The sequence below is a fragment of the Helianthus annuus genome, chromosome 12, assembly GCF_002127325.2.
Source record: "Helianthus annuus cultivar XRQ/B chromosome 12, HanXRQr2.0-SUNRISE, whole genome shotgun sequence".
NCBI classification, from domain to species: Eukaryota; Viridiplantae; Streptophyta; class Magnoliopsida; order Asterales; family Asteraceae; genus Helianthus; species Helianthus annuus.
In genome coordinates, this window is record NC_035444.2 from 85,368,864 (window position 1) to 85,391,200 (window position 22,337).

Sequence of the window (22,337 nt, forward strand, 5' to 3'; positions counted from 1 at the left end):
AAGGAAACTCGCAAGAAACCCTTCGATGTCTTTTTAACATGCCGACACTCTTAAAGTCACATTTATTTGACACAAATCCACGTGAAGCTGTTTGAGGAAGCATTGCACATAGGTTCACCTTGTCATCAATGGCGTACCGTACCTACATTAGGGCAGACCCCATGAAATTTATAGTTTGTTTAGTGCATATTTGATCGAATCTAGATCGACCCTTTAGAATTTGACACCGTTTCTCATAAAACATTGACACCGACGTCAAAATATTTTCACACTGATCCCATAAAAAATAATTTAAGATTTTAAAAGTTTACAAATATAAACCTAACAAGTAGGGTGCCCGCGCGATGCGGCGGGGGCGACACTTTGCATTACAAAACTCGTTTCTGTTAGTTTTCTTATTCGTATAATATTTATAATAACATTATTGTGGTGGATATATGTCATAAGTTTACACATATGTAAAAGTTTTGTTCTTTTATAAAAAATAATAACCAAAAGACAAAAAATATTGTTTTTTTTTGTATAAAATTAATAATCAAAAGACAAAAAATAAAAGATAAGTTGTTATAATTGTAAAGTTTGTTTATTTTATTGGTTAAATTATAAAGTATAATTTTATTCTTTAAAGTTCATAACTTTTTATAAATATCCGCATAATACTCATCCAATAAACTTTAAGTTTAAAATTTTCGTTTTTATAAAAATAAAAAATAGTATTTGACTCGTAAGTACGTTTTAGAGTTTTAACTTAAATTGTTAAATTTCGGGTTTTTACAAATATAAAAAATTTATATTTTTATAAGATTTCATAAACTGTTTTTATAAAAAATAGGATGATAAGAGTTTATATCTTTATTAAAAAAATAATTTAAGATTTTAAAAGTTTACAAATATAAACCTAACAAGTAGGGTGCCCGCGCGATGCGGCGGGGGCGACACTTTGCATTACAAAACTCGTTTCTGTTAGTTTTCTTATTCGTATAATATTTATAATAACATTATTGTGGTGGATATATGTCATAAGTTTACACATATGTAAAAGTTTTGTTCTTTTATAAAAAATAATAACCAAAAGACAAAAAATATTGTTTTTTTTTTGTATAAAATTAATAATCAAAAGACAAAAAATAAAAGATAAGTTGTTATAATTGTAAAGTTTGTTTATTTTATTGGTTAAATTATAAAGTATAATTTTATTCTTTAAAGTTCATAACTTTTTATAAATATCCGCATAATACTCATCCAATAAACTTTAAGTTTAAAATTTTCGTTTTTATAAAAATAAAAAATAGTATTTGACTCGTAAGTACGTTTTAGAGTTTTAACTTAAATTGTTAAATTTCGGGTTTTTACAAATATAAAAAATTTATATTTTTATAAGATTTCATAAACTGTTTTTATAAAAAATAGGATGATAAGAGTTTATATCTTTATTAACTTTATATCATACTAAGTTCAAATTTTTAGTTCCTAACTAATCTTATCTATATGAGTCTACTTTTAACTAATAATCTCTAAAAATATGCAACACAATCTACTATTATGTATCTAGTCAAGTTGGTAAATAATTATTTTAGAACTGACTAATATTATCTATAACAATATAGTTGAACTTATAATTCCTAAAAGTTTGGAACCCAGTTTAGAATTTATCTAGTAAAGATTGTAAATTTCTGGAGTATTTTATTTATATTACTTGTTATAAAAATGTTTGTAAAATAATTATTTTTTATTAACTTTATATCATAGTAAGTTCAATTTTTTAGTTTAGCTTTAAAGTTTATTACTTTATTACTTTTTAATTAAAAGATGCAAATTATTATATTAATATCCAAGAATAACTGCAATAATTATTTTTTTTTTATTAGTTGACTTATAATTCCTAAAATTTTGGGACATAGTTTACTATTTATCTACTAAATATCGTAAATTAGTATTAAATAATTCCTAAAATTTTGGGATATAGTTTACTATCTATCTACTAATCCGTAAATTAGTATTAAATAATTCCTAAAATTTTGGAACATAGTTTATCTTCTATCTACTAAATATCAAAGTTTTGTTTGTTATAAAAATTAATAATAAATAAAGTATAGAAAAATTGTTTTAAACATGTAAAGATTCGTTTGTTAATAAAAAATACTAAACAAATGACAAAAAATAAAAAATAAGTTGCTATCGTTATAAAGTAAGTTTATTTTGTTGGTGAAATGATAAAGTTTATAATTTTATTATTGAAAATCCATAACTTTTTTAAATATCCACATCATACTCATCCAATAAACTTTAATTTTAAAATTTTCGTTTTTGAAAAAAGTAAAAAAGCAAAAAATAGTAGGTGACTTGTAGGTACGTTTTAAACACCTTTAACTAATGTTAAATTTCATTTTTATAAATATTTAAAAAATCATATTTTTATAAAACAGTTTTTATAAAAAAAAATAGGATGTAAAAGTTTATATCTTTATTAACTTTATCTTTTTATTTAATAAATACAAATTATTCGAAAAATCTATAATATTATATAATTATTTTTTCATATCTCGTGTCGTCCAACAGTTTTTTTTTATAGAAGGCACTAATGGATATATACGAAATCCTCGTGAAACATGACTGTTAAATTGAATAAGTTTAGTGTGCTTAGTAAATACAATCTTGAATTTACTCCAAACCTAGAGGTAGTTTTCATGTTTTGGCCATTCTTGGTAATCAAATTTATCTCTTTGGAAATGATCAAGTACGAACATGTAAATTATATAATACGAACATGATTAAGTACTAAAGTATATTAGTTCAATCGAGATGTAAATTATAAGTGCAATAAAATAACACAAAACATAAACTTCAAATATAAAATAAACTTTATTATTCATGGGATAGTCTATATCAAACAAAAACAACTGAAAATGAAAAAAACATAAAAACACTTGGTATATTTCATCTAAAATCTCTACTTTTTTGATCTGTTTTTCTTGTTTGTGCTCGAATCAGCAGTATCATCTAATTCATCTTCTTTCTCATCGTCCTTAGAATCATTTAAATTTATAACCTCGACTCATTTCCATTCAGAGAGTCTCTTAGATCTTTTCTTTTGATTCTCATACTTCCGATCTTTAAAAAACAAAAAATTAATAAAAAAGTTAAAAAGTGATTAAATAAATTTAAAAAAAAGAACAAATATTGAATAAAAAAATTTAAAAAAGATTAAATAAATTTTAAAATTACCTCTTCACTAAATTGACGTTGAAGCTTAGACTTGTATGGACTGAACATTGCACCATAAGAAATAATTTCAACACTATTATCACCATCATCCTACAATAAAACACCAAATAATAACATAACGAACTTGTTAATATGAAAGATTATAAGCGAAAATATTACTTAAAAACTAACAAAAGCTTGTTCGACAACTGGGGTGGTTAAATTGGTGTGTTGAATCTGAAAAATCAAATAAGTTAGTATTTACATAAAAGTAAATAAAAGAAAACAATTATTCATTATTGCGATATAACAAAACTTATCATAGAACCGACCTTAGATTTTTCAATATCGCATGCTTGTTTTTTCGCATCAAGTGAATTCAGAACTGGCTCCATATTTTAAATCTGTTTACCAATAGAAATGTAGAATTGCGAGTGTTTGCTATGTATTTATAGTAGTCCATTAGGGTTTGTTTTAGATTGGTCATCCATTTATTTAGGAAGTTTGTTGTGAGTTTTAAGTTTTTAAAATAAGATGCACATATCCTGTTTAGTTTGTTGTGGCATGTTTAGTAGGAAGTTTGTTGTGAGTTTTATCTATACTTACTATATTAAACATGTCACAATAAACTGACTCTGTACAAGTAAAATTAGGGAATATTTTAATTTATTAATGCCGTTCAAAATAAAAAACTTGGGTAAAAAACAAATGTTAATGTACGGTAGCTAGGTAATGGTCAAAGCTGGCTTGGGTAAAAAACAAATGTTGGCTTTAATCATCTGTACATTTACGCATCGGCTATTTGTACTTTATGAACGCACGGCGAAACTAAAAAAGACAACTATCGAAACGTTTAAAAAATGTGCCGATCGTCATGGTACCTTAGGATTTTTTTTAAAACATTACGGGTTGTAAGATATCGCAGGAATATATTAAAGAATTAAAGAGGGGGGGGTGTAACTAATTACCCATAATTATGTTAAATGTCAAGGATTTAAATGTAATAGATTGAGGGACTAAAAAATAATTATGGTTTAAAAGACCACTTTACCCTAATTCTAGGAGTTTATTTATAAATAATGGGGGGAGAAGTTCTTAACTTTTGGGAATCTTTCCCTCATGTATTATAATATAGTATAGATATAAACTTTATATTTGTAAACATTTAAAATCTTAAATTAGTTTTTATGGGGTCACTATGAATATATTTTCACGCCGGTGTCAATGTTTATATTAGGTTTATGGGTGGAGTTATTGTAAAAAAGACCAAAAGTGTGAGAAAGGTAAGAAAGAATCTCAACCATTAGATCTAAATTAATTGAAAAGGGTAAGATTGTAAATGCATTAACAAATTCAAATATGGTAATCCTTGATTTAAGGATTTGGAGAGAGAAAATCCTTGATTTAAGGAATATAACCGTCCATAACATCATTCATTTTTTTTTTTTGCATCATTCACAGAATCATAACCATGTTCATGACATGGTGTTTTAAAAAATTCATAATTCAGTGCATGGTGTTTTTACGAAAATAATATAACACCATTCAGTAAACAAAAATATAACATCATTCAGTACACAAAATAACACCATTCAGTACAAGATATAACACCATTCAGTAAACAAAAAATAAACACCATTCAGAAACAAAGATAACACCATACAGAAACAAAATAACACCATTCAGAAACAAAATAACACCATTCAGAAACAAAAAAAAAACCATCCAGTAAACAAAAAATAACATAATTCAATAAACAATATAACACCATTCAGTCAATAGTATAACACCATTCAGTAAATAAATATAACACCATTCAGAAAAAGAAAATAACACCAACAGAAACAAAATAACACCATTCAGAAACAAAATAACACCATTCAGAAAAACAAAATAACACCATTCAGAAAAAGAAAATAAACACCATGACTGAAAGAATAATAACACCTCTGTATCATCTTCTCCACTTCCGGCACCGTTCGATGTAGAGAGAGAGAGATCGCACAACCACCACCACTGCCATCCATCATCTCCGACATTCTCCGAATCTTCCGATTTCCGATTAACAAACAAACTCGTTAATATAAACTCGTTCGATGTAGAGATCTTTGATCGTATCTTCCGATTTCCGATTAACAAACAAACTCGTTAATATAAACTCGTTCGATGTAGAGATCTTTGATCATATCTTCCGATTTCCGATTAACAAACAAACTCGTTAATATAATCATTCCGATTTCCGATTTCCGAATGGCCGCTGTCATGATTATGAGAGAGATCTTTGATCGTAGATGGAGATATCTGGAGAGAGAGAGAGATTGTAGGGATTATGATTTACAGTTTCCATTTTTTGAATGGATATAAAGACTTTATTACCCCTAGAATTTTCAATTCAGTCCAAAAAATAAATCAAATTTTACAATATGGTCCCTATTAATCTCAACCATTAGATCAAAGATCTAATGATGTAGATTCTTTCTTACCTTTCTCATACTTTAGGTCTTTTTTACAGGATCCTCTACCTTAGGTTTATAACATTTTTATAAACTATTGAATCGGACCAACACTTATTATCCTCTTAATTAAACCGAATAACCATTTTAAAAATAAAGCCCATTCTTCTTTAGCTCAGTAAACATTTAACCCTATACCCATTTTTACAATTAAAGAATTAGCTTAATAAATATTTTAATTGCAATATTGTCATACATTAAAGATAAGAATAAGTGAAAAAGCAAGTATATATATGTAGGTGCTGTTTGTTTTTTGCCCAGAAGCTCTTCTGAGCACTTATGTTTGCGTCGCGCAGAGGCGTGCAGACATAAGGTTCCTGCAGGGTGTTTGTTTTCTTGAAGATCTGCAGACCAAAAACGTCTGCGAGGCCTCTTCCCCAAGCAGACCTGTCCACAAGTCTTCTAACCTCTGCAGACCTCTTCACCCTCTTCAAAACATTCATCTGCCCCACATCTCCGCCACCACCTCCCTGCTCCGCCACCACCTCCCTGCTCCGCCACCACCTCCCTGCTCCGCCACCACCTCCACTCCGCCACCCCCTGCTCGAACATCATCATCGATCTGAAACATCATCATCGATCTGAAACAACACCCCCATCGATCTGAAACAAAACCCCCATCATCGAACATCTGCAAAACCCCCAACATCGATCTCGATCTGAAACAAAACCCCCATCATCGAACATCTGCAAAACCCCCAACAACGATCTGAACATCATCATCGATCTGAAACAACACCCCCATCATCGATCTGAAACAAAACCCCCAAATCGATCACGGTGGTGGCGGTGTAGTGGTGACGGCGGTGGCTGTGGTGTAGTGGTGACGGTGGTGGCGTTGGTGAAGTGGTGGCGGTGGTGAAGTGGTGGCGGTGGTGAAGTGCAGATTGTAGAGAGAGAGTAGAGAGAGAGTAGAGATGTGTTTTAAACCTAGAAGAGGTTTTGTATAAAAAAAAACAAACCCTCTTCTCCTTGCAGACTGCAGACATTTGGTCCACCTCTTCTCCTGCAGATGCCTGCAGATGTGGTCCGCAGACTGCAGACGTTTTCCTACAGAAAAAACAAACAGCATCGTAGTGTTAAAATAATTCGAGCCGAACGACCGAGCCAACTAAATTAGTCTAACAAGCAAGCCTATTGATGACCGCATCTCTGATCATTGTTATTAGATCTGTTATTTGATTATTTAAATGTTAGCTTGAAATTTGTTGGATGGTTACTTTTTTTTTTTTTTTTTTTTTTTTTTTTGCGTAAATTGTTTATTTTTTTTAACAATCAAAGTTTTATTATTGTTCCTTTTATAAAATTTAACTAAGTGCACTTTACATCCAATATCGCATGTAAGCGAGCAACAAGCTGCGCCGCTACCCCTTTCTGAATAGCAAATCCTAGCCTATTAAAGACAAACCCCTGCCCCCTGTTGATGAGCAACTGCTGTGGACAACCTTTTGGACCCTAGTCAACAAACGGATAGCTTTTGGAGCTAGGGAGCCAAAGGTGTCGAAGACGAAGGGGATAAATGCATGTTGGTTATCAGCACATGCTTTAGCGCGTTTGTCCACCTTTTTTGATTCCGCTTGCCTTATAGCTTGTCCTGCTACAAACCCGCTTTTCCTTAAACCAGCTAAGGGGGAGACTCATGTGAGATCCACACAAGCATGTTTCCCTCCCGCCCAGCCAAAGATGAGCAGATCCGCTGGTCTCAATGTAGATCTCCCTTCCATGGGGTCTGTAAGGAAATTCACAGGGGCCTCCTTCTTGGCAGAAATCCCCGCTCTCCTCAAGATGTCCCCCAAAACATCCCTCACCCAGTCAGGCCGATATTTGAAACCGGGGAGCTCCTTACAATGAACAGCATGGTTACTTTAAAATATTTTGTTAATATTAGCTTGAAACTTGTTGGTTAATTACTTGATTTTGGTTTGAGTTTGCAACCCCACTGCTTGTCATCGGAATACTCTACCTACGACTAGGTGAGCACAAAAAAAAAAATGATTAACCAAACTCAAATCGACAAAACCAAATTGAGATAACTAATCCAAACTAACAACCAAGAGTCTGTTATTTTTTTCCTGGTTCAGTGTTTGTTATACTTCGTTGTGAAGTGAAGAACCACACCAAAACGACGCTAACTATACAAACACTGAATCGAACATGAGAGCCAAACTTGTTTAAATGTTTATTCCTGGACTTATGGCACAATTCATTATTTTGGACCAAAAATTTCATTCTTAATAAGGGATTAACGATTTATTTACACAAATCACATTGTATTAAAACAACATAGGCTAAGCAAACACACATGCACATCATAGATATTGAAATCATACACCATGGATACTAAAATCATCACTTTTAATTATGTGACTTTTTGTGTGTATAACCTTTTAGCCTTTTTTGGCTAGTTAACACGATTGTATGACCCGTTTGTAACGTATGTCACTTTTAAGGTATGAATATGAGGATATCCAAAGGTTAAACCTAGCCACAACTTCCCTTGTACACACATATCATCTAAGTTCCTGATTATTTAAACACATATAAGATCTACACTCACTTTCACTTTGATGACGTGGGTAGCTCAAGCTTAATAATACACTAGCTAAATTGCAATACAGCTTAAAGGGTTGAAAGGTAAAAGGGTTCGGAATTGACCAACTGTCGTGAACAGCAAAAAACACAAAACAGTGACAGGTCACATCACACTTTACGTGCGAACTCTCCCACTCAACCACAAAAGAAGCATGTGGGAAGAGATATCCTTTTACCCGCAGGTCTGAAGCCTTTAACCTACCAAAAGGGCAAGCCCTCCACTGCAGCCATGAATCACTAGTCAAAGGTTTCCTCTTATAGCTGGCCCATTCTCTATCAATGACAACACGTTGTCATTCAGCTGGCCAACTCCTGAAATCTCACTTCTTCTCTCTAGAACTTGCTTCTTGCATGTTCTATTCTTCACTCACTTCAACACTATCACATTGCATACAAACATTCTGGGTTGAATATTCTTCAATCCAGAATTTGAAGCAAGCAATAACAAAGTGATCCAACCCTACGTATTGCATATGTGGGGGGACACTACAACTTGCGTTAGGCAAACCTAAACCCTTGAACCCTTTTGCCTAACCAGTCTAATCATTTTCCTTGGTCTTATATTTGTTGTAGCAACAAGTTGGCGTCCACCGTGGGGCTACGTCGCTAAGTTTATTATAAAAGACCAGTAGTGTAGCTCCAACTCCATCAAGTTCATCATGTCTGAAAGTGAGTCTCCTGGTGAGGTGGATCAGGTATCTCATACTTCAACACCAGATGCTGGCCAAACACCACCAGGAACCATGTTCCCGTAGTTCTCTCCTCTTTTCAGACACCGACCCCTTCTCGCTCAGGGGTTCTTTCTCCTCAAATCGGTGCTAGAAGTGAACTGGAATGCATCGATTTGACACCCGAAGGAGTAGCAAACAACTTCCTGCATTTGAGATCTCTTCTCAACCAACATGTGAGCCGAGAAAGAGAAAAAGGAGTAAGAATAAGGTTGGACTATGATGAGCCTGAACATTCGTTGTCTCCGGGACTACCCCCACCTCCTTTTACTCGCTCACAACCCGCTGCATCCCGATTCGAAGCTAGTCCTAGTTACCTTCCACCTAACCCAAGCCCTTATGCTATTGCAAGACCAAATCCAATTGCTTTTCCCTTGTTGACCTCCTAACCAGTTGCTACTGGTGTATCATTAGGGCATGAGACAACTTTAGATCAACTTTTGCAGTCACCAGCTTCAAGCTTTCCCGTGTCCACAACATGGGAACAAGCCCTAGCCATTCTCCCTATGGCCCGAAGTGCAGCCATGAGTGCTCCCATGGGAATGAACTACTTGGCCACACCTGAAAGCCTTCAAGGCTTTAACCTGATACCACAGATGATGGCCCAAATGATGGCACATTTTCCTTGTCAACACTTCATCAACCAAGTGTTGACCGCCCACCAAGGAAACACAAGCAATAATCCGGCCTCACGAGTAGAAGAAGATCTTGCCAAACCTTACAAGCCTAGCAATTTGTCTTGTTTCTCCCAACAAATTACTGATTATGATTTTCAAACCCGGATTAAGATGCCATCCCACATAAGAACCTACGACGGAACTGAATATCCTGAAAACCACCTCCAAATCTTTCCCGGGGCAGCAAGAGGTGAAAAAAAGTCCAATGATGAATGTTGTCTCACGTTCATGCAAACCCTTGTAGGGTCTGCCAGGATATGGTTTAACGACCTACCTGAAAGAAGCATTCGAACCTTTGATGATCTGAGAAAAGGTTTCATGGCCAACTTTTCTCAACAATGGAGGTATGTCAAGGATGCAACAATGATTTTTCAGATCAAGCAACGAGATGATGAAAGCTTTAGAGATTTCATCGAAAGATACAAGAAGAAAGGGTTAAGCTATGTGGGTGCTGATGAAAAAATGAGGGTGGCAGGGTTCATGAATGCCATCACCTCCAATACCTTACAAGGGACTTCAATAAGTGCCTACCTAAAACCGTTGAGGAGGCCCTCGAAAGGGATAAAGCTCACATTCAAGGAGAGGAAGCTGTTGACATCAAAGAGCAAAGGAAAAGGGGTCCTAGTTGGAGAAGCAACAGTCCCAACAGGAAAAGAAGTAACTATGGTTCCAATGACAAACGCTCAACAAGTTCAGACTCAAGAAGATCTGAATGCAGGAACCCTCCAAGCCGGGAAAAGACTGTGAAGTTCACAGCCTTAACTAAGACCCCACAAGAGATCCTAGCCACTAAAGAGGTAAAACATAGCTTCCGACCTCTCCGACCCTTACCGAAGAGCAAGAGAAATGAAAACTCAACCCAATATTGTGAATTCCACGAAGAGAAAGGCCACCACACCAACGATTGCTTCCAGCTCAAGAAAAGAATCGATGAAGCTGTTAAGTCAAGGGAACTTGCCTACTTGGTTAAAGGGGTAAGAGACAAGATGGCTGAAGGAAAGAGTAAGGAAGTAAGCATGAGAAAAGCTTCCCATAAACGACCACGCTTGGAGGCTTGGGTGCGTCAATGTGTCTGCTTCCCACCACCCGAAGGGGATTTACTCTCGAACCCTTTGGTGGTGGAGGCTACCGTGGGGACCATCAAAACATACAAGGCCTACATTGACACTGGAGCAACCACCGAGATCATGTTTGAGAAATGCTTCAACTGTCTCAGCAATGATGAGCGTTCAAGGCTTCAGCAAGCCGAATCCTCTATCAAATGTATCGCTGACATACCCATCAAGTCTTTGGGCCAAATAACCCTTAATGTATGTTTTAGTGAAGGAAAGATGGAAAGAACCGAACCACTCACCTTTGTGGTAATCAACATGCCCTCCAACTATGATGTCATCAAATTTAATTAAAAATTATTAACATGTTAAAATGATTTTTTTCTAAAAAAGCTTCAAAACAGAAACATAAATCTACATATAATCATAATTTCATATAATCAGGTTAAATTAAATAAAACTTAAATGATAATTGCAAATAAATGATACCTTAAACTGAGATCTAAGATCTGAAACCCTAGAAACTAATACTGCATAGATCTCAGTCAAAATCGGTAACAACTAAAGTTTTGTAATAGTTTTCCGCAAGCAGATCTGAAAATATGTAGATTATTAATGTAGATTCGAAAAATCTCAGCCGAATCTGAAAAATCGTACATGGATGGTGCTAGACCTTCTATTAAATCGCAGTGGTTGTTGCTGCTGGTGTTTAATGTTTGCGTTCGCTGATGCTGGTGGCGTATTGTGGTGGCGGTGGTGGTGTAGTATGGTGGTGATGTTGGCGGCGTATGGCGGTGATTGAGAGAAGCTAGGGTTTCAAAGTGTGGATGGATTCTGTTGGTAAATCTTGAAGTAATTAGATTTTTTTTTGGACAAAAATGCCCCTGTTCTTCAGTTCCCCATTTTTTTAGTGTTCCCCAATGAACCCTTCCCTATATATATATACTAAAAAATCAAAGTGTATATAATATAAAAAATAAATAAAAATGATCAACAGGGCCGGCCCTGAGAATTTATGTACCTTGTTCGAGCTCGAAAAAACATGCCTATTTATAAGGACCAAAATGCCCTCCATTCCTACTTATTAGAAGTGTCGTATGTCATCATCACAATCCTTCTTAGGCTACTTAGGCAAAATCCACTTTTTAATGAATCATTCCTCTATACAAAAAAAATCAAAGTGTACAAAATATAAAAAATAAATAAAAATGATCAAAGAAAACGGATAAGAAAAAAAAATCCCTTAACCCAACCCCTCTCCAAACAACGCAGGTCCAAAGACTTGAAACCAAAAACCCACCAAAGGACCATACTATAATTGGTGGTCCATACTTCTCTGTTCTCCCATCCATGACCGCCAAATTGGTGTCATAGTGTCATTATTTCAGATTTGCCTAGATGAGTTTATTAATCCCCACCCACATTTCAAAGGAACCAGGATTAACCTAATATTATGTCCTTTCTGGCTTTCTCTTCATTTTTTGGTAAGAACTGCAAATACCCGTTTTTTCTTTCTAAAATTGTCTCTCATGTTACAATAAAGCTACAGGTCGACTAGGTCAACTTAAAAAAAAATTGAAATTCAGTAACGCTAGAGGTGTGAACGTACGATACTAGTACAAACCTAACTTGAAATTCACGGTTAACCTGTTTAGCTAAATGGGTTGGCTTGTGTTGACCCGACATGTTCGCAAGTTAACCCGTTTAACCCATTAACTTTTTAAGATTTGTTTTATGCTATAAATTAAATTCGTTGGATATTTCTTTTATCAAAATCTAAAACTTCGAAGAGGAACTGAAATAAGATTTTATAATTAAAATAAAAATGTTTTATATACATTTGTATGTCCTTTTTTTATAAAAATCTAAACTTGGAAAAATTAATATGTGAAAAAAAAATTACAAAAATAGATTAAACATATTGTGTTCAATTATTTGTGTCAATCCGCGAATATTAGTGTCGTGGTCAAATTTATATATTTGACATTATTTTGGGTCCGGGGCAGGGTCAAGTTCGAGTTTGGACTCAAGACAAATTTTCCGGTTTGTGTTTGGTTTAACCCGCGAAGCGATGTAACACGCGTGGGTAAAAGTAAAACATTCCGAAGCTATGTAACACCCGTAGGTAAAAGTAAAACGCAATGTTTTTAAACCCGGACCGGTCCAGCCTGGAGCCGGAAGCATCATCGGGCCGGTTCTTGCATTTAATCTGTTTCAACATCGACCGAGAAATCGGGCCGGGATCCGGCCAGTCGGGCCGGCGGTTCGTCTAATTAAGGTGGGGCTGTTTTTTAATTAAAAAATGCCCTAAATCATAAAACCTAATATCTCAAAAACTCAAACACGCCTTCATTCTTTATCTCCTTCATACGCTGCTGCTTAATTATTTGGAATTTTTATCTATTTTTTCTATATTTTATATATATTTTTATATAACTTATAACATAATCCGAGTCTTAAATCCGATTGAACCGGTCAAATCAGTTCGACCTTTGACCCCGTAAGACGACCAGGTCGAAATCAGGTCGGATCCTCAGAACATTAGTAAAACGTACCGAATTTTTGCTTAAACGAATACCTTTGACTTCGTCCGCTCACTTCTCTCTGTGCATGCGGTTGGTGGTGGGGCGTAATCGTACACTGTAAACATTTGTCACATCCTACATTCCTACCCTCCTATCCTACGCACCTACCTACCTTATCCTACGCATCAACCCATTCTTCAACACCAGTGCTCACCCAAACAAGCCGTTTTCACAGCCTTTCATGATCACCTACACCTACCTACACACACACTCCTGTCAATCCTCCACCTAGTGTTTCACTTAACTTCGATACAGCCACCGTATCCACTCCTTATTCCATCGGTTGTTTCTCGTGACCCAAGGTTTGACCACTCGTACGACCGATTGTTTTCATCTAACGTTAAGTTGTTTTCTGGATTGCTGCTGCTTTTGGAGCATACCTTTTGTCTTTTTGCAAAGATTCCTCTGTTTATTCCTCTCAAAAGTGTCCCCTGTTTTCTAGGGTTATTTACGAAAAAAATCTGCAATTATGAAATTGAATCTAGAGTGAACAAGATGACGGATGACAGTGCGAACGTTACGACGTCGTGTTTAGCCATCGGCGAGAAACGACCTCGTCGCTCCGGCGGTTGTGTCGGAATATTCTTTCAGTTTTTCGATTGGAATCGAAGATTCTCGAAGAAGAAATTCTTTCCCAAACGATTACTTCCTGTTCCACCAGGTTTGTTAATTGTTAATTTCATCTTAATTTTTTCCACGTTACCTTTTCATTTACAATTGATAAATTAAACATTACTTTTATTGTTTTAGATCGTGCAAAAGAAGCTTCAAACCTGTTGCAGATTGCTGATGCTGCTCAAAACGACGGCGTTTTAAGCGGTGGTAATATTAATTCTGCCGGAAATAATGGTGGTCAAGCTCCCACTCTGGTTGCCAGACTCATGGGGTTAGAATCCATGCCTTCAGTACAACAGATTGTTAAATATTCTTCCGGTGAACACGATGAGCTCGATACGAAACCGAACCCGAACCCGAAAGCGACACAGATACAGCAAGATTTCAGGCCTCAGAAGGTTCAGAAAACAGGAACTAGTGATAGAAGAAGTGTAACTAGATTTGGGGCAGAAGCATTGCAGTTAAAGAATGTTTTAACAAGATCTAGGAAGCATCATTACTCAAAACTTGCATCTCCTGTGCCGAAAAGTAGGAATCACTCGAGGAGGAATTCATCGCGCTTGATCGGTGCTGCCACTCGAGTTTTAGAGTCCGGGTTGCAGGGTAGACAGAAGTCGAAATACGCGATTTCCTACGGTGCGAGAAACCGTATGAATGGAGAGAATAAGAATGAGAATGTTGATGTGTTGAGTCAGCAAGCGTGTTGTAAGAACTGTGGCAGTTTGATTGATGTTTCGGAGTGTAAATCGAAGGTTAATGTCGGTCCGTCTATGTCGAATTCATCGTTTGATCAAGAACGAGAGTTGCAGCCTCGAAATGTTGCTTCACGGGATTATGTGAAGGGAAATACGCGACGGGTTGATGATGTTCGGGTTTCATTTCAGTCGAAAGACTTTGTGGCATTGAACAGGAGTTTAACGGGTCAGACACGGTCAAGGGTACCAGGTAAAGTCGACGATAAGTTTGACAAGAGGGGTAAGTTTGAAAACGGGCCGTCTCATTGGCAGAAAAGGCGAACAACACGCAACGGGCCAAGAATGGTTAGTAATGCCCAAGCTGCAGGAAAACAAATCGGGTCAGAAGCATTTAGATTCAATTCCCAAATGAAGAACAAGAGTGAAACACCTGTAAGATTAGAGAGAAGAAAGAGTAACAAAAATGCCACTTCTTGTAAACCGAGCGATCAAAAGATCAGTTTGCAGCACCCGTTCCCGTTAACAGGGGATTGTTTGAGTGCACTAGTGGAAGAAAAGCTGCAAGAATTGACGAGTAGAGTCGGGTATGATTTACGAACAAATGGGAATCCACCAAAGAGGACACCGGCAGCTAGTTTTCAAGATTTGTTATGTGCTCTAAGCACTGAGAGACAAATTAGTCAAAAGAATATGGAAGTTAGACCCAAAAGGAACCATCTTCCGCCCCGTAGCAGATGTAGGTTTGATCATCTTAGCCCGGGATCAGTTCTTGAAGCCTCCTTTTCAAACGACAGTTGTTGCTCTAGCAGTTTGGAAGATAACTCAGGTAACACATTTATACTCTCGGTTTCTTGTAGTAGAAAACTACAATCAACTTCAAGCCCTTTGATCAAGTTTTTGTTATTATAAACAAATGTATATTAATATGTTCTTTCGTTTTCTGATTAAAGGACGAACACAGCATGCTGTTTCCATAAGTTATTCATTCGGTGAATCACAATTTCAAGAATCCGAGATGAATATTTTTTACTCGGATGACTTATTTAGTAACGAGAACACCTGTAACGAGTTGGTAGTCGATCTTCTCACATATATTTCACAAGTATTATCCGCCATAGAGATTGTTAATTCCAGAATAACGGGAAACACGCTGGCCCACATAAAGCACGTCGTCTTCAACTCCGAGCTAGTACTAAGCAACCAAATATCACATAACCCAACTGAACTCAATTCCTTCTTCATATGTGACCTTCTTCTTGAACTAGACGCGCTTGCAGACGTCATATGGACCACATTCGGCAACTTTCTTGGTTCGCAGAACGCGGTTGCGGGATATCAACTCAAACGGTTCGTGTTTGATGCTGTAATCGAGTATCTGGAATCAAAATTCGTTAAATATTCCAAATGTGGGTTTATATCCTGGATTGATCTCCCTCATTTTACGGATTTAGATGGTTTGGTGCATGAAATTGTGGAGGAAGTGAGAAGGTGGATGGGTTTGGTTGGTGTGACGTCGGATGAGCTGGTAGAGCGGGACATGAGCCATTGTTTAGGAAAATGGACCGATTTTGAGGTTGAAGTGTATGAGACTGGTGCCAAAATCGAGTCGGATATTATGCAGATGTTGGTCGATGAAATTGTTGTTGAATGTTAAGGTATTCATTTTAATGGTACGATGATTTAACGATGGCAGTGAGTCGTCTTGTGTTTTGTTCCTTTTGGTTTGCTGAAATTGTTGTTGGTGTTTAAGGTATTCATTGGTAACATTGTAATGAAATGCTAGCAAGTTTAAATGAGATGGGCTGCATTTTGAAGAAGGAAAAAAAATGTTTTATATAATCTTGCATGCGAGTTATAAGGCTAAGGCTAAACGGCACTGGTGGAACCAGAAAATAAAATTTTCATACATTCGATTCCATCATTGCTAGCCGAGTATCATCTCACCCCACTCCACTCCATCATGACATTCGATTCCAAACTTCCACCGCATAAGGACACCTAATGAATACATGATTAGCGGTCTCTTCCTCCCAGTGGCGGAGCTTGACCAAAAGTTCTGAGGGACAGAAAGTCATGGGACCCAATTTATATATTGTGTAAATATTTAGGCAAAATAATTGGGGGGGCAATCCTATATAATTTTAAAATTTTCGGACGAAAAAGAGATTTTCTAACCGAAATATTGGGAGGGGGCGGGTGAACCCCCCACTTCACACTAAGCTACACCGGTGCTTCCTTGAATTTGCAGGGACAACGGACATCCATGATGGGGACACCCCATAGATGATTAAATAAACAAAATGTATTACTAACATCTATGATTCATGTGTTTACGATGGAAACGAATAAATGAAAATGATAGTCAGGTGCTTGCAGTTGAGACCAGTTTATGATCGCCTGCCATGTCCACTGGCCCAATTTTTTTTTACGTTTTTATGTTACCGGTTTCGTCATAGTTAAGTTGTATCATTTTCAAGCCTATGATGATTTACTACGCTAATCAAACTATCAACCATGGTTGCAAAAGTCGCTAGGTGCTCCCTAGTCGGTCGAGTGAGGAGTTAAGAGTACTCGGACTAGGTGGAGAATACTCGGGGAGTACTCAGACATGCTAAATTATAAAAAAAAAATAGTTTTCGGAAATTCAATATGTGTCGAATAATATAAATTTACTAATAATTATAACAAAATACGTGAAAATAATATTCATTATTTAATATGAAAGAAATAGAAATTATGTTTTATTTTTTTTAAAAGTCAAACTCGTCCTGAGTTGACCTACTAGATACGATTGTGGCCGAGGTTGATCGCATTTGATCGATTACGAGTAATTAGGCGGAGTTGAAGAAAATCATCTTAGCATCTTACCTTAGAACGATTACTCGAAGAGTTCTGAGACTTAAAAACCTTATTTTACAACCATGCTAAACTTTGTGTAATGATAGATTTTGGAGGAACCTAATTTGTAATAAGATTTCTATGTTAAGTTATTTAATTAAACGTGTTTCCAACACATCATATATTGCAATTTTTTTAAATACAATATTAACTTAATATATATTTTAATGTCCCGGGTGGGTTAATGTTTAAAACGAGTTGACGCTATCTCGCGCGTTGCGGCGGGATCTTGAAAAGGGCAATATAAAATAGGCTTCAAACTTTTACAGAGGGTGGAGGCGCAACTTGTTGCCCGACTACCTGTCATTGCTTTGTAATTGCCCTTTCTAGTGTGGAATGATATTTTTCTTTTTAATTAAAAAAAATGTAACAACTGAATATATGTATACAAAACCGATTCATTTGAATTGTTAACAAATAATCAGGATCGAATAAAGAGATGCTATGGAACTAATCAATCGAGCTACCAAAAGACGAAGGGTGGGTTTATATAGGTTTAGTGTTTAAGAACTTGTGGATGATAATGAAAGCCACCACATTGTGGCAGATCGAGTCCGGTATTCTTGCACTTCACATCCATTCTTTGGACATTGTTAAGATCATACCAACATGACTGAACTTCTTCATCCGATGCAACCATTTACTGATACTTGATGATGGATTGATGGCAGAAATTTAAAAAATAAAATATAAACAATAACAAAATTAAAAAAGTAAACAAAGTTACAGATTTATGGAAAACTAAATCAAATTCAATGCAAGGGAGAAAATGAAATTTAAGCACTTACATTTGTTGAAGTACGTTGATCTGTAATTGGATAAGAAATACAATAAGAAGCAAGTGTAATTTCAGTGGTTTCGTAAAGTCCCTCACTGAATCGGAATTGTTGATCATAAACTAATGTAGTTTGAAAAAGTTGACCGGAGCACATGTCAGTGGTTATTGCGGTGGTGGTGAGGGTGATATAGGGTGTGAAACGCTGGGGACGGTGGAGAAACGGTGGCATGAGCAGACGTGTTCGGTTTGATTATCATAAATTGTGATCCACTCATGACGGTGGTTGAATGTTTATGGTAGTTCGGTGTGTCTATAGCCGTTGTTCCAGAACGTCAAGTCTTCACTTTCATTTATTTTAGATGGATGTTTAAATATATTTTACTTTTAGAATTAAATAAGAAGATAATTTGAAAGGATTAGAAAAAAGAACAGGTAACGGGAACGGAGTTGTAAGGGTATGTCGATTGGGCTTGGGGTTTTGAAATGTAATTTATCTAATTTTGTTTAATAGAGTATGTTTACAATATTAAGAATGTGAAAGGCCATGTTGGTTTGTGTATAAACATGTATAATATAATTGGCACGTCGGTTTTCCGAAATGTATATATGTTGTTGAATCGGTGCTTTCTGAAATGTTTGAAAGTAAAAGTGTATTGTTGATTGAAATGGTGCCTTTTAATGAAGGGATGCGTTGGTTTGAAAGTAAATGCATACATATTGAGTGAAAAGGTGCCTTTTGATGAAGGGATGCGAAGGTGGTCAAAGTCATCCTAAGTTGCTTTTTGTATAAGAGATATAATTATTATATATACTTTTACTCGGCTTATGAAAATTTACCCGGCTACCTCACCTTATAAAATATATAATCCTTATTTTAAAATCTGACATAAAAAAATTGAAATCACAGGTTGGATAAAACAATCAAAATCTGAATTTGAATAAACAGAGTACTAAAAAACATTAATAAAGTTTGAATAAATTGAGTACTAAAAAACATTAATAAAATTGAAAGTGGTTTTTTTTTTTTTTAACTTTATGTATAAAGTTATCACATTCGTTGTTGTTGGAAACAATTTCTTCACTTCATCCAAGTTTGCATAGCTCTTCTAGACGACCTAATCGCCGTAAAAATCCCCTTCTTTCGCTTCTCCTCCGGCACTGACGACTTATAGCCACCCGATCTCAAACTAATATCATACACTTTTGAACAACTCTTACCCGCCGGAGCAGCATACTTCTCCACCACCGCCGGCAGAGCCGGTTTCCGGTAATCATTCCTAGTATTAGACACCACAACTGGAGCAGCAGATTGAGCGTACAAACCCGCGCCTTTCCCTCGAATATTCGTAGCTGAATGGAAGCTCTCCTGACCCTGAAACTTGACCGGCTTCTTCGCCGGAATTATATTATTGACGGAATCTTGATTTTCCGGTGGGTTTTTGGTTTGTTTCATCCTGAGTTTTGATTCGCGGAGATTGGCGTAAGCTTCGTATTTGGATCCTCTCTCCATGATTATTGATTGAACTGTCTGTAAAGAGTGATCGGGGAATTCGTCGGAGATATTGTCTCCGGCAAATATGGGTTCGATGTTTTTATAACATATTAATAATGCACTTGTGGAAATTGGGAAAAAGGAAAAGAAATATATTGAGTTGCCACAACCATCAAAAGAGTGTATTTTATAGCTTTTCAACACCTCCTATTAAGACATTTGTTGATCTACTAATACACGATTCTAAAATTAAATTTAAAATAACCTATTGTTTAAGATTAATTGTGTTAGATACATAGATAATTCTTTAAGATTTATTGTGTTAGATACATAGATAATATGATTTACTCGGTCTAAGTAATGTCAATCGTATCAGGTTGGTGGGCTGAAATGTCTAGTTCTAACACAACCAGTATATTTACTTATGTTAAACACACAAACTCTAACACATACTTAAAATTGTAAACCTAAAACGATCGGTTTATAGGATTTATCTAAACGTGTTAAAGGGGTTGAGGAGTGGCAATAAAGTTGTATACATGTTAACCGTGTTGGTGAGTTGTAAAAAAATGAGATAAACAAGTTAGCATGTCGAGTTGTTGACAAGAAGCATTAGCCTTGCTTATTAGTTATCGGATATAAACTATCGATATCACCCAACAATCCTTAATTCCTTTTGTTTGTTTCTTCCTTGTGACATGTTCCCATCTTGAAAGTTAAAACAGTGAAACGAAACGCTGTTTCGAGAATAGGCATTTAGAAAAAACTGTAGATAAACATGAGAGAGGTCGGAGGATAGATTGATTTTTCATCTCTCACTCACAGTCTACGTCTCTCAGACTCTCTGACATTCGATTATTGATTTCTCTCATAGAATACTCGATACTTGACTAGTTTCTCACTTCCTTATGACTCAAGGTATGCTTGTGTTATGACTATGTGAATTGATTTTGGGGATACTTATCACCTATATATTAATTATGTGTTTAATTTGATTATATGAATTGATTATCTATTTGAAATTGTTTGAGAGTGTAAGACTTGATTAGGTATCTTATTTTCTAAGTTCCTTGTATTAACTTGTACGAAAATTGAAAGTACAAACAGAGAGAAGGGATTATAACAATGAACTTTGGAAAAGAACAGAGAGGTTTTTTTACTTTGCTTTAGAACTCGAAAAATGATTGAGCTGCCTCTGATAATATACATGGGTCGCAATACTTCTTAGGGGGAGGGGGTGGTCACTAGTGATAGAATTCTATCACTCATAATATCCAATCATGTTTTGCCATGTCATCAACCATTTTTCCATCACTCACAACCTTTTTTGGTGGCAATGGTCATCACTCACCACCACACCCAACAATTTCCCCCCAACCAACAATTATACTCACAAAGTAAAACCTTCACGCGTTAAGAAAATAACGGAATTTGAATATATGCATGTTATCACGCGTTGAGTTTGTAGGTGGCGGTGGAAGTTTTGTGTTTTCCACGCGTGATAAATGCTATCACGGTGGATTAACTTGCCACCCCGCCTCCCCTTATATGAAGGTTTGGGTTTGTATGCTAATCTTTATATTATATTATTACAAAATAACTAATTACAAATAATTGCTTCTTAATAGTAAATAACTGAATTATGACAAGGGTAGTTAAAGTAGTGTTTGTTTCATAGAAATGTAATGGAATTGTAATTAGAAATGAATTTGATTTGGATTTTGAGGAATCCATTTGAAATCTCATTATGTGTTTGGTTGGTATAATTATTAATGGAATTGACATATAAAATATGTAAAATGACATAACTACCTTGAAATCAAATATTGTGTTTGGTTAGTGTAATTTCAAGGGATTTAGATTCAATTCCTTATTGAAACGAACAACATAAATAAGAAATAGAATTTACCTTTGAATTCCATCCAGAATCCATTTCATTATTTGAAACAAACACTACCTAAATTTTTTGTTATATCATAATATTTGTCCCCTTATTTATTTGGAATGACAATTTGCACTTTGTCACGTATTACAACATTAGTTGATATGTATTTAAGGGTTTATTAAACAATACTCAAAAATACTTGCTGATATGTTATTAAAGGTTTATTAAACAATACTCAAAAACACGATGCTAACTTTAGAGTTATAGTACTAATAAAAAATAATAATTATTAAAAATATAATATTAGTAGATATTTTACGACACATATATTAGGACGGCTATTTACGAGGGACACACATGGCTTAATTAAGCGCAGGGAAATTTGAACACCGTTAAAACACATATTAAGGAATACGTTATAATTTGTTTTAGAGAAAAATGTCCGGATAGTCCCTGTGGTTTCGTCTTTTTTCACCTATAGTCCCCAACTTTCTAAAATTACCTGAATAGTCCCCAAGTTTTCAATTTTTGTTCCCGGATAGTCCCAGGCCTAACTTTAATTTGTTTTCTCTGTTAAGAGAGTGTAAAATGACAAAAATACCCTTACTAAAAAACAAAATAAC

General features: G+C 35.4%; 2 protein-coding genes and 1 long non-coding RNA gene across 3 annotated transcripts; 2 read left to right on the forward strand and 1 right to left on the reverse strand.

The window, feature by feature from the left end:
* Positions 1-3,025: 3,025 nt before the first annotated feature.
* LOC110896878 lies at positions 3,026-3,613 on the reverse strand. The gene is made up of 3 exons (XR_002568244.1): positions 3,537-3,613; positions 3,226-3,315; positions 3,026-3,111 (listed from the first exon to the last, which is right to left on the reverse strand). It is a non-coding gene; the product is annotated as an uncharacterized LOC110896878 (long non-coding RNA).
* Positions 3,614-9,543: 5,930 nt separating this feature from the next.
* LOC110893142 lies at positions 9,544-10,461 on the forward strand. The gene has a single exon (XM_022140260.1). It carries the CDS (start codon positions 9,544-9,546, stop codon positions 10,459-10,461), a length of 918 nt encoding a protein of 305 aa, XP_021995952.1.
* Positions 10,462-13,377: 2,916 nt separating this feature from the next.
* Positions 13,378-16,488, forward strand: LOC110895387. The gene is made up of 3 exons (XM_022142700.2): positions 13,378-14,012; positions 14,102-15,487; positions 15,612-16,488. The coding sequence occupies exons 1-3, from the start codon at positions 13,847-13,849 to the stop codon at positions 16,313-16,315; spliced, it is 2,256 nt and encodes a 751-aa protein (XP_021998392.1). The 5' UTR covers positions 13,378-13,846; the 3' UTR covers positions 16,316-16,488.
* The last annotated feature ends 5,849 nt before the right edge of the window (positions 16,489-22,337 follow it).

What these genes read in the sequence shown, in the direction of transcription:
- LOC110895387 (XM_022142700.2), top strand. Translation starts at nt 13,847, where the DNA reads ATGACGGATGACAGTGCGAACGTTACGACGTCGTGTTTAGCCATCGGC. An exon ending in ATTACTTCCTGTTCCACCAG is followed by an intron (nt 14,013 to 14,101) that starts GTTTGTTAATTG and finishes TTATTGTTTTAG; the next exon opens with ATCGTGCAAAAGAAGCTTCA. An exon ending in CAGTTTGGAAGATAACTCAG is followed by an intron (nt 15,488 to 15,611) that starts GTAACACATTTA and finishes TTCTGATTAAAG; the next exon opens with GACGAACACAGCATGCTGTT.
- LOC110893142 (XM_022140260.1), top strand. Translation starts at nt 9,544, where the DNA reads ATGGCCCGAAGTGCAGCCATGAGTGCTCCCATGGGAATGAACTACTTG.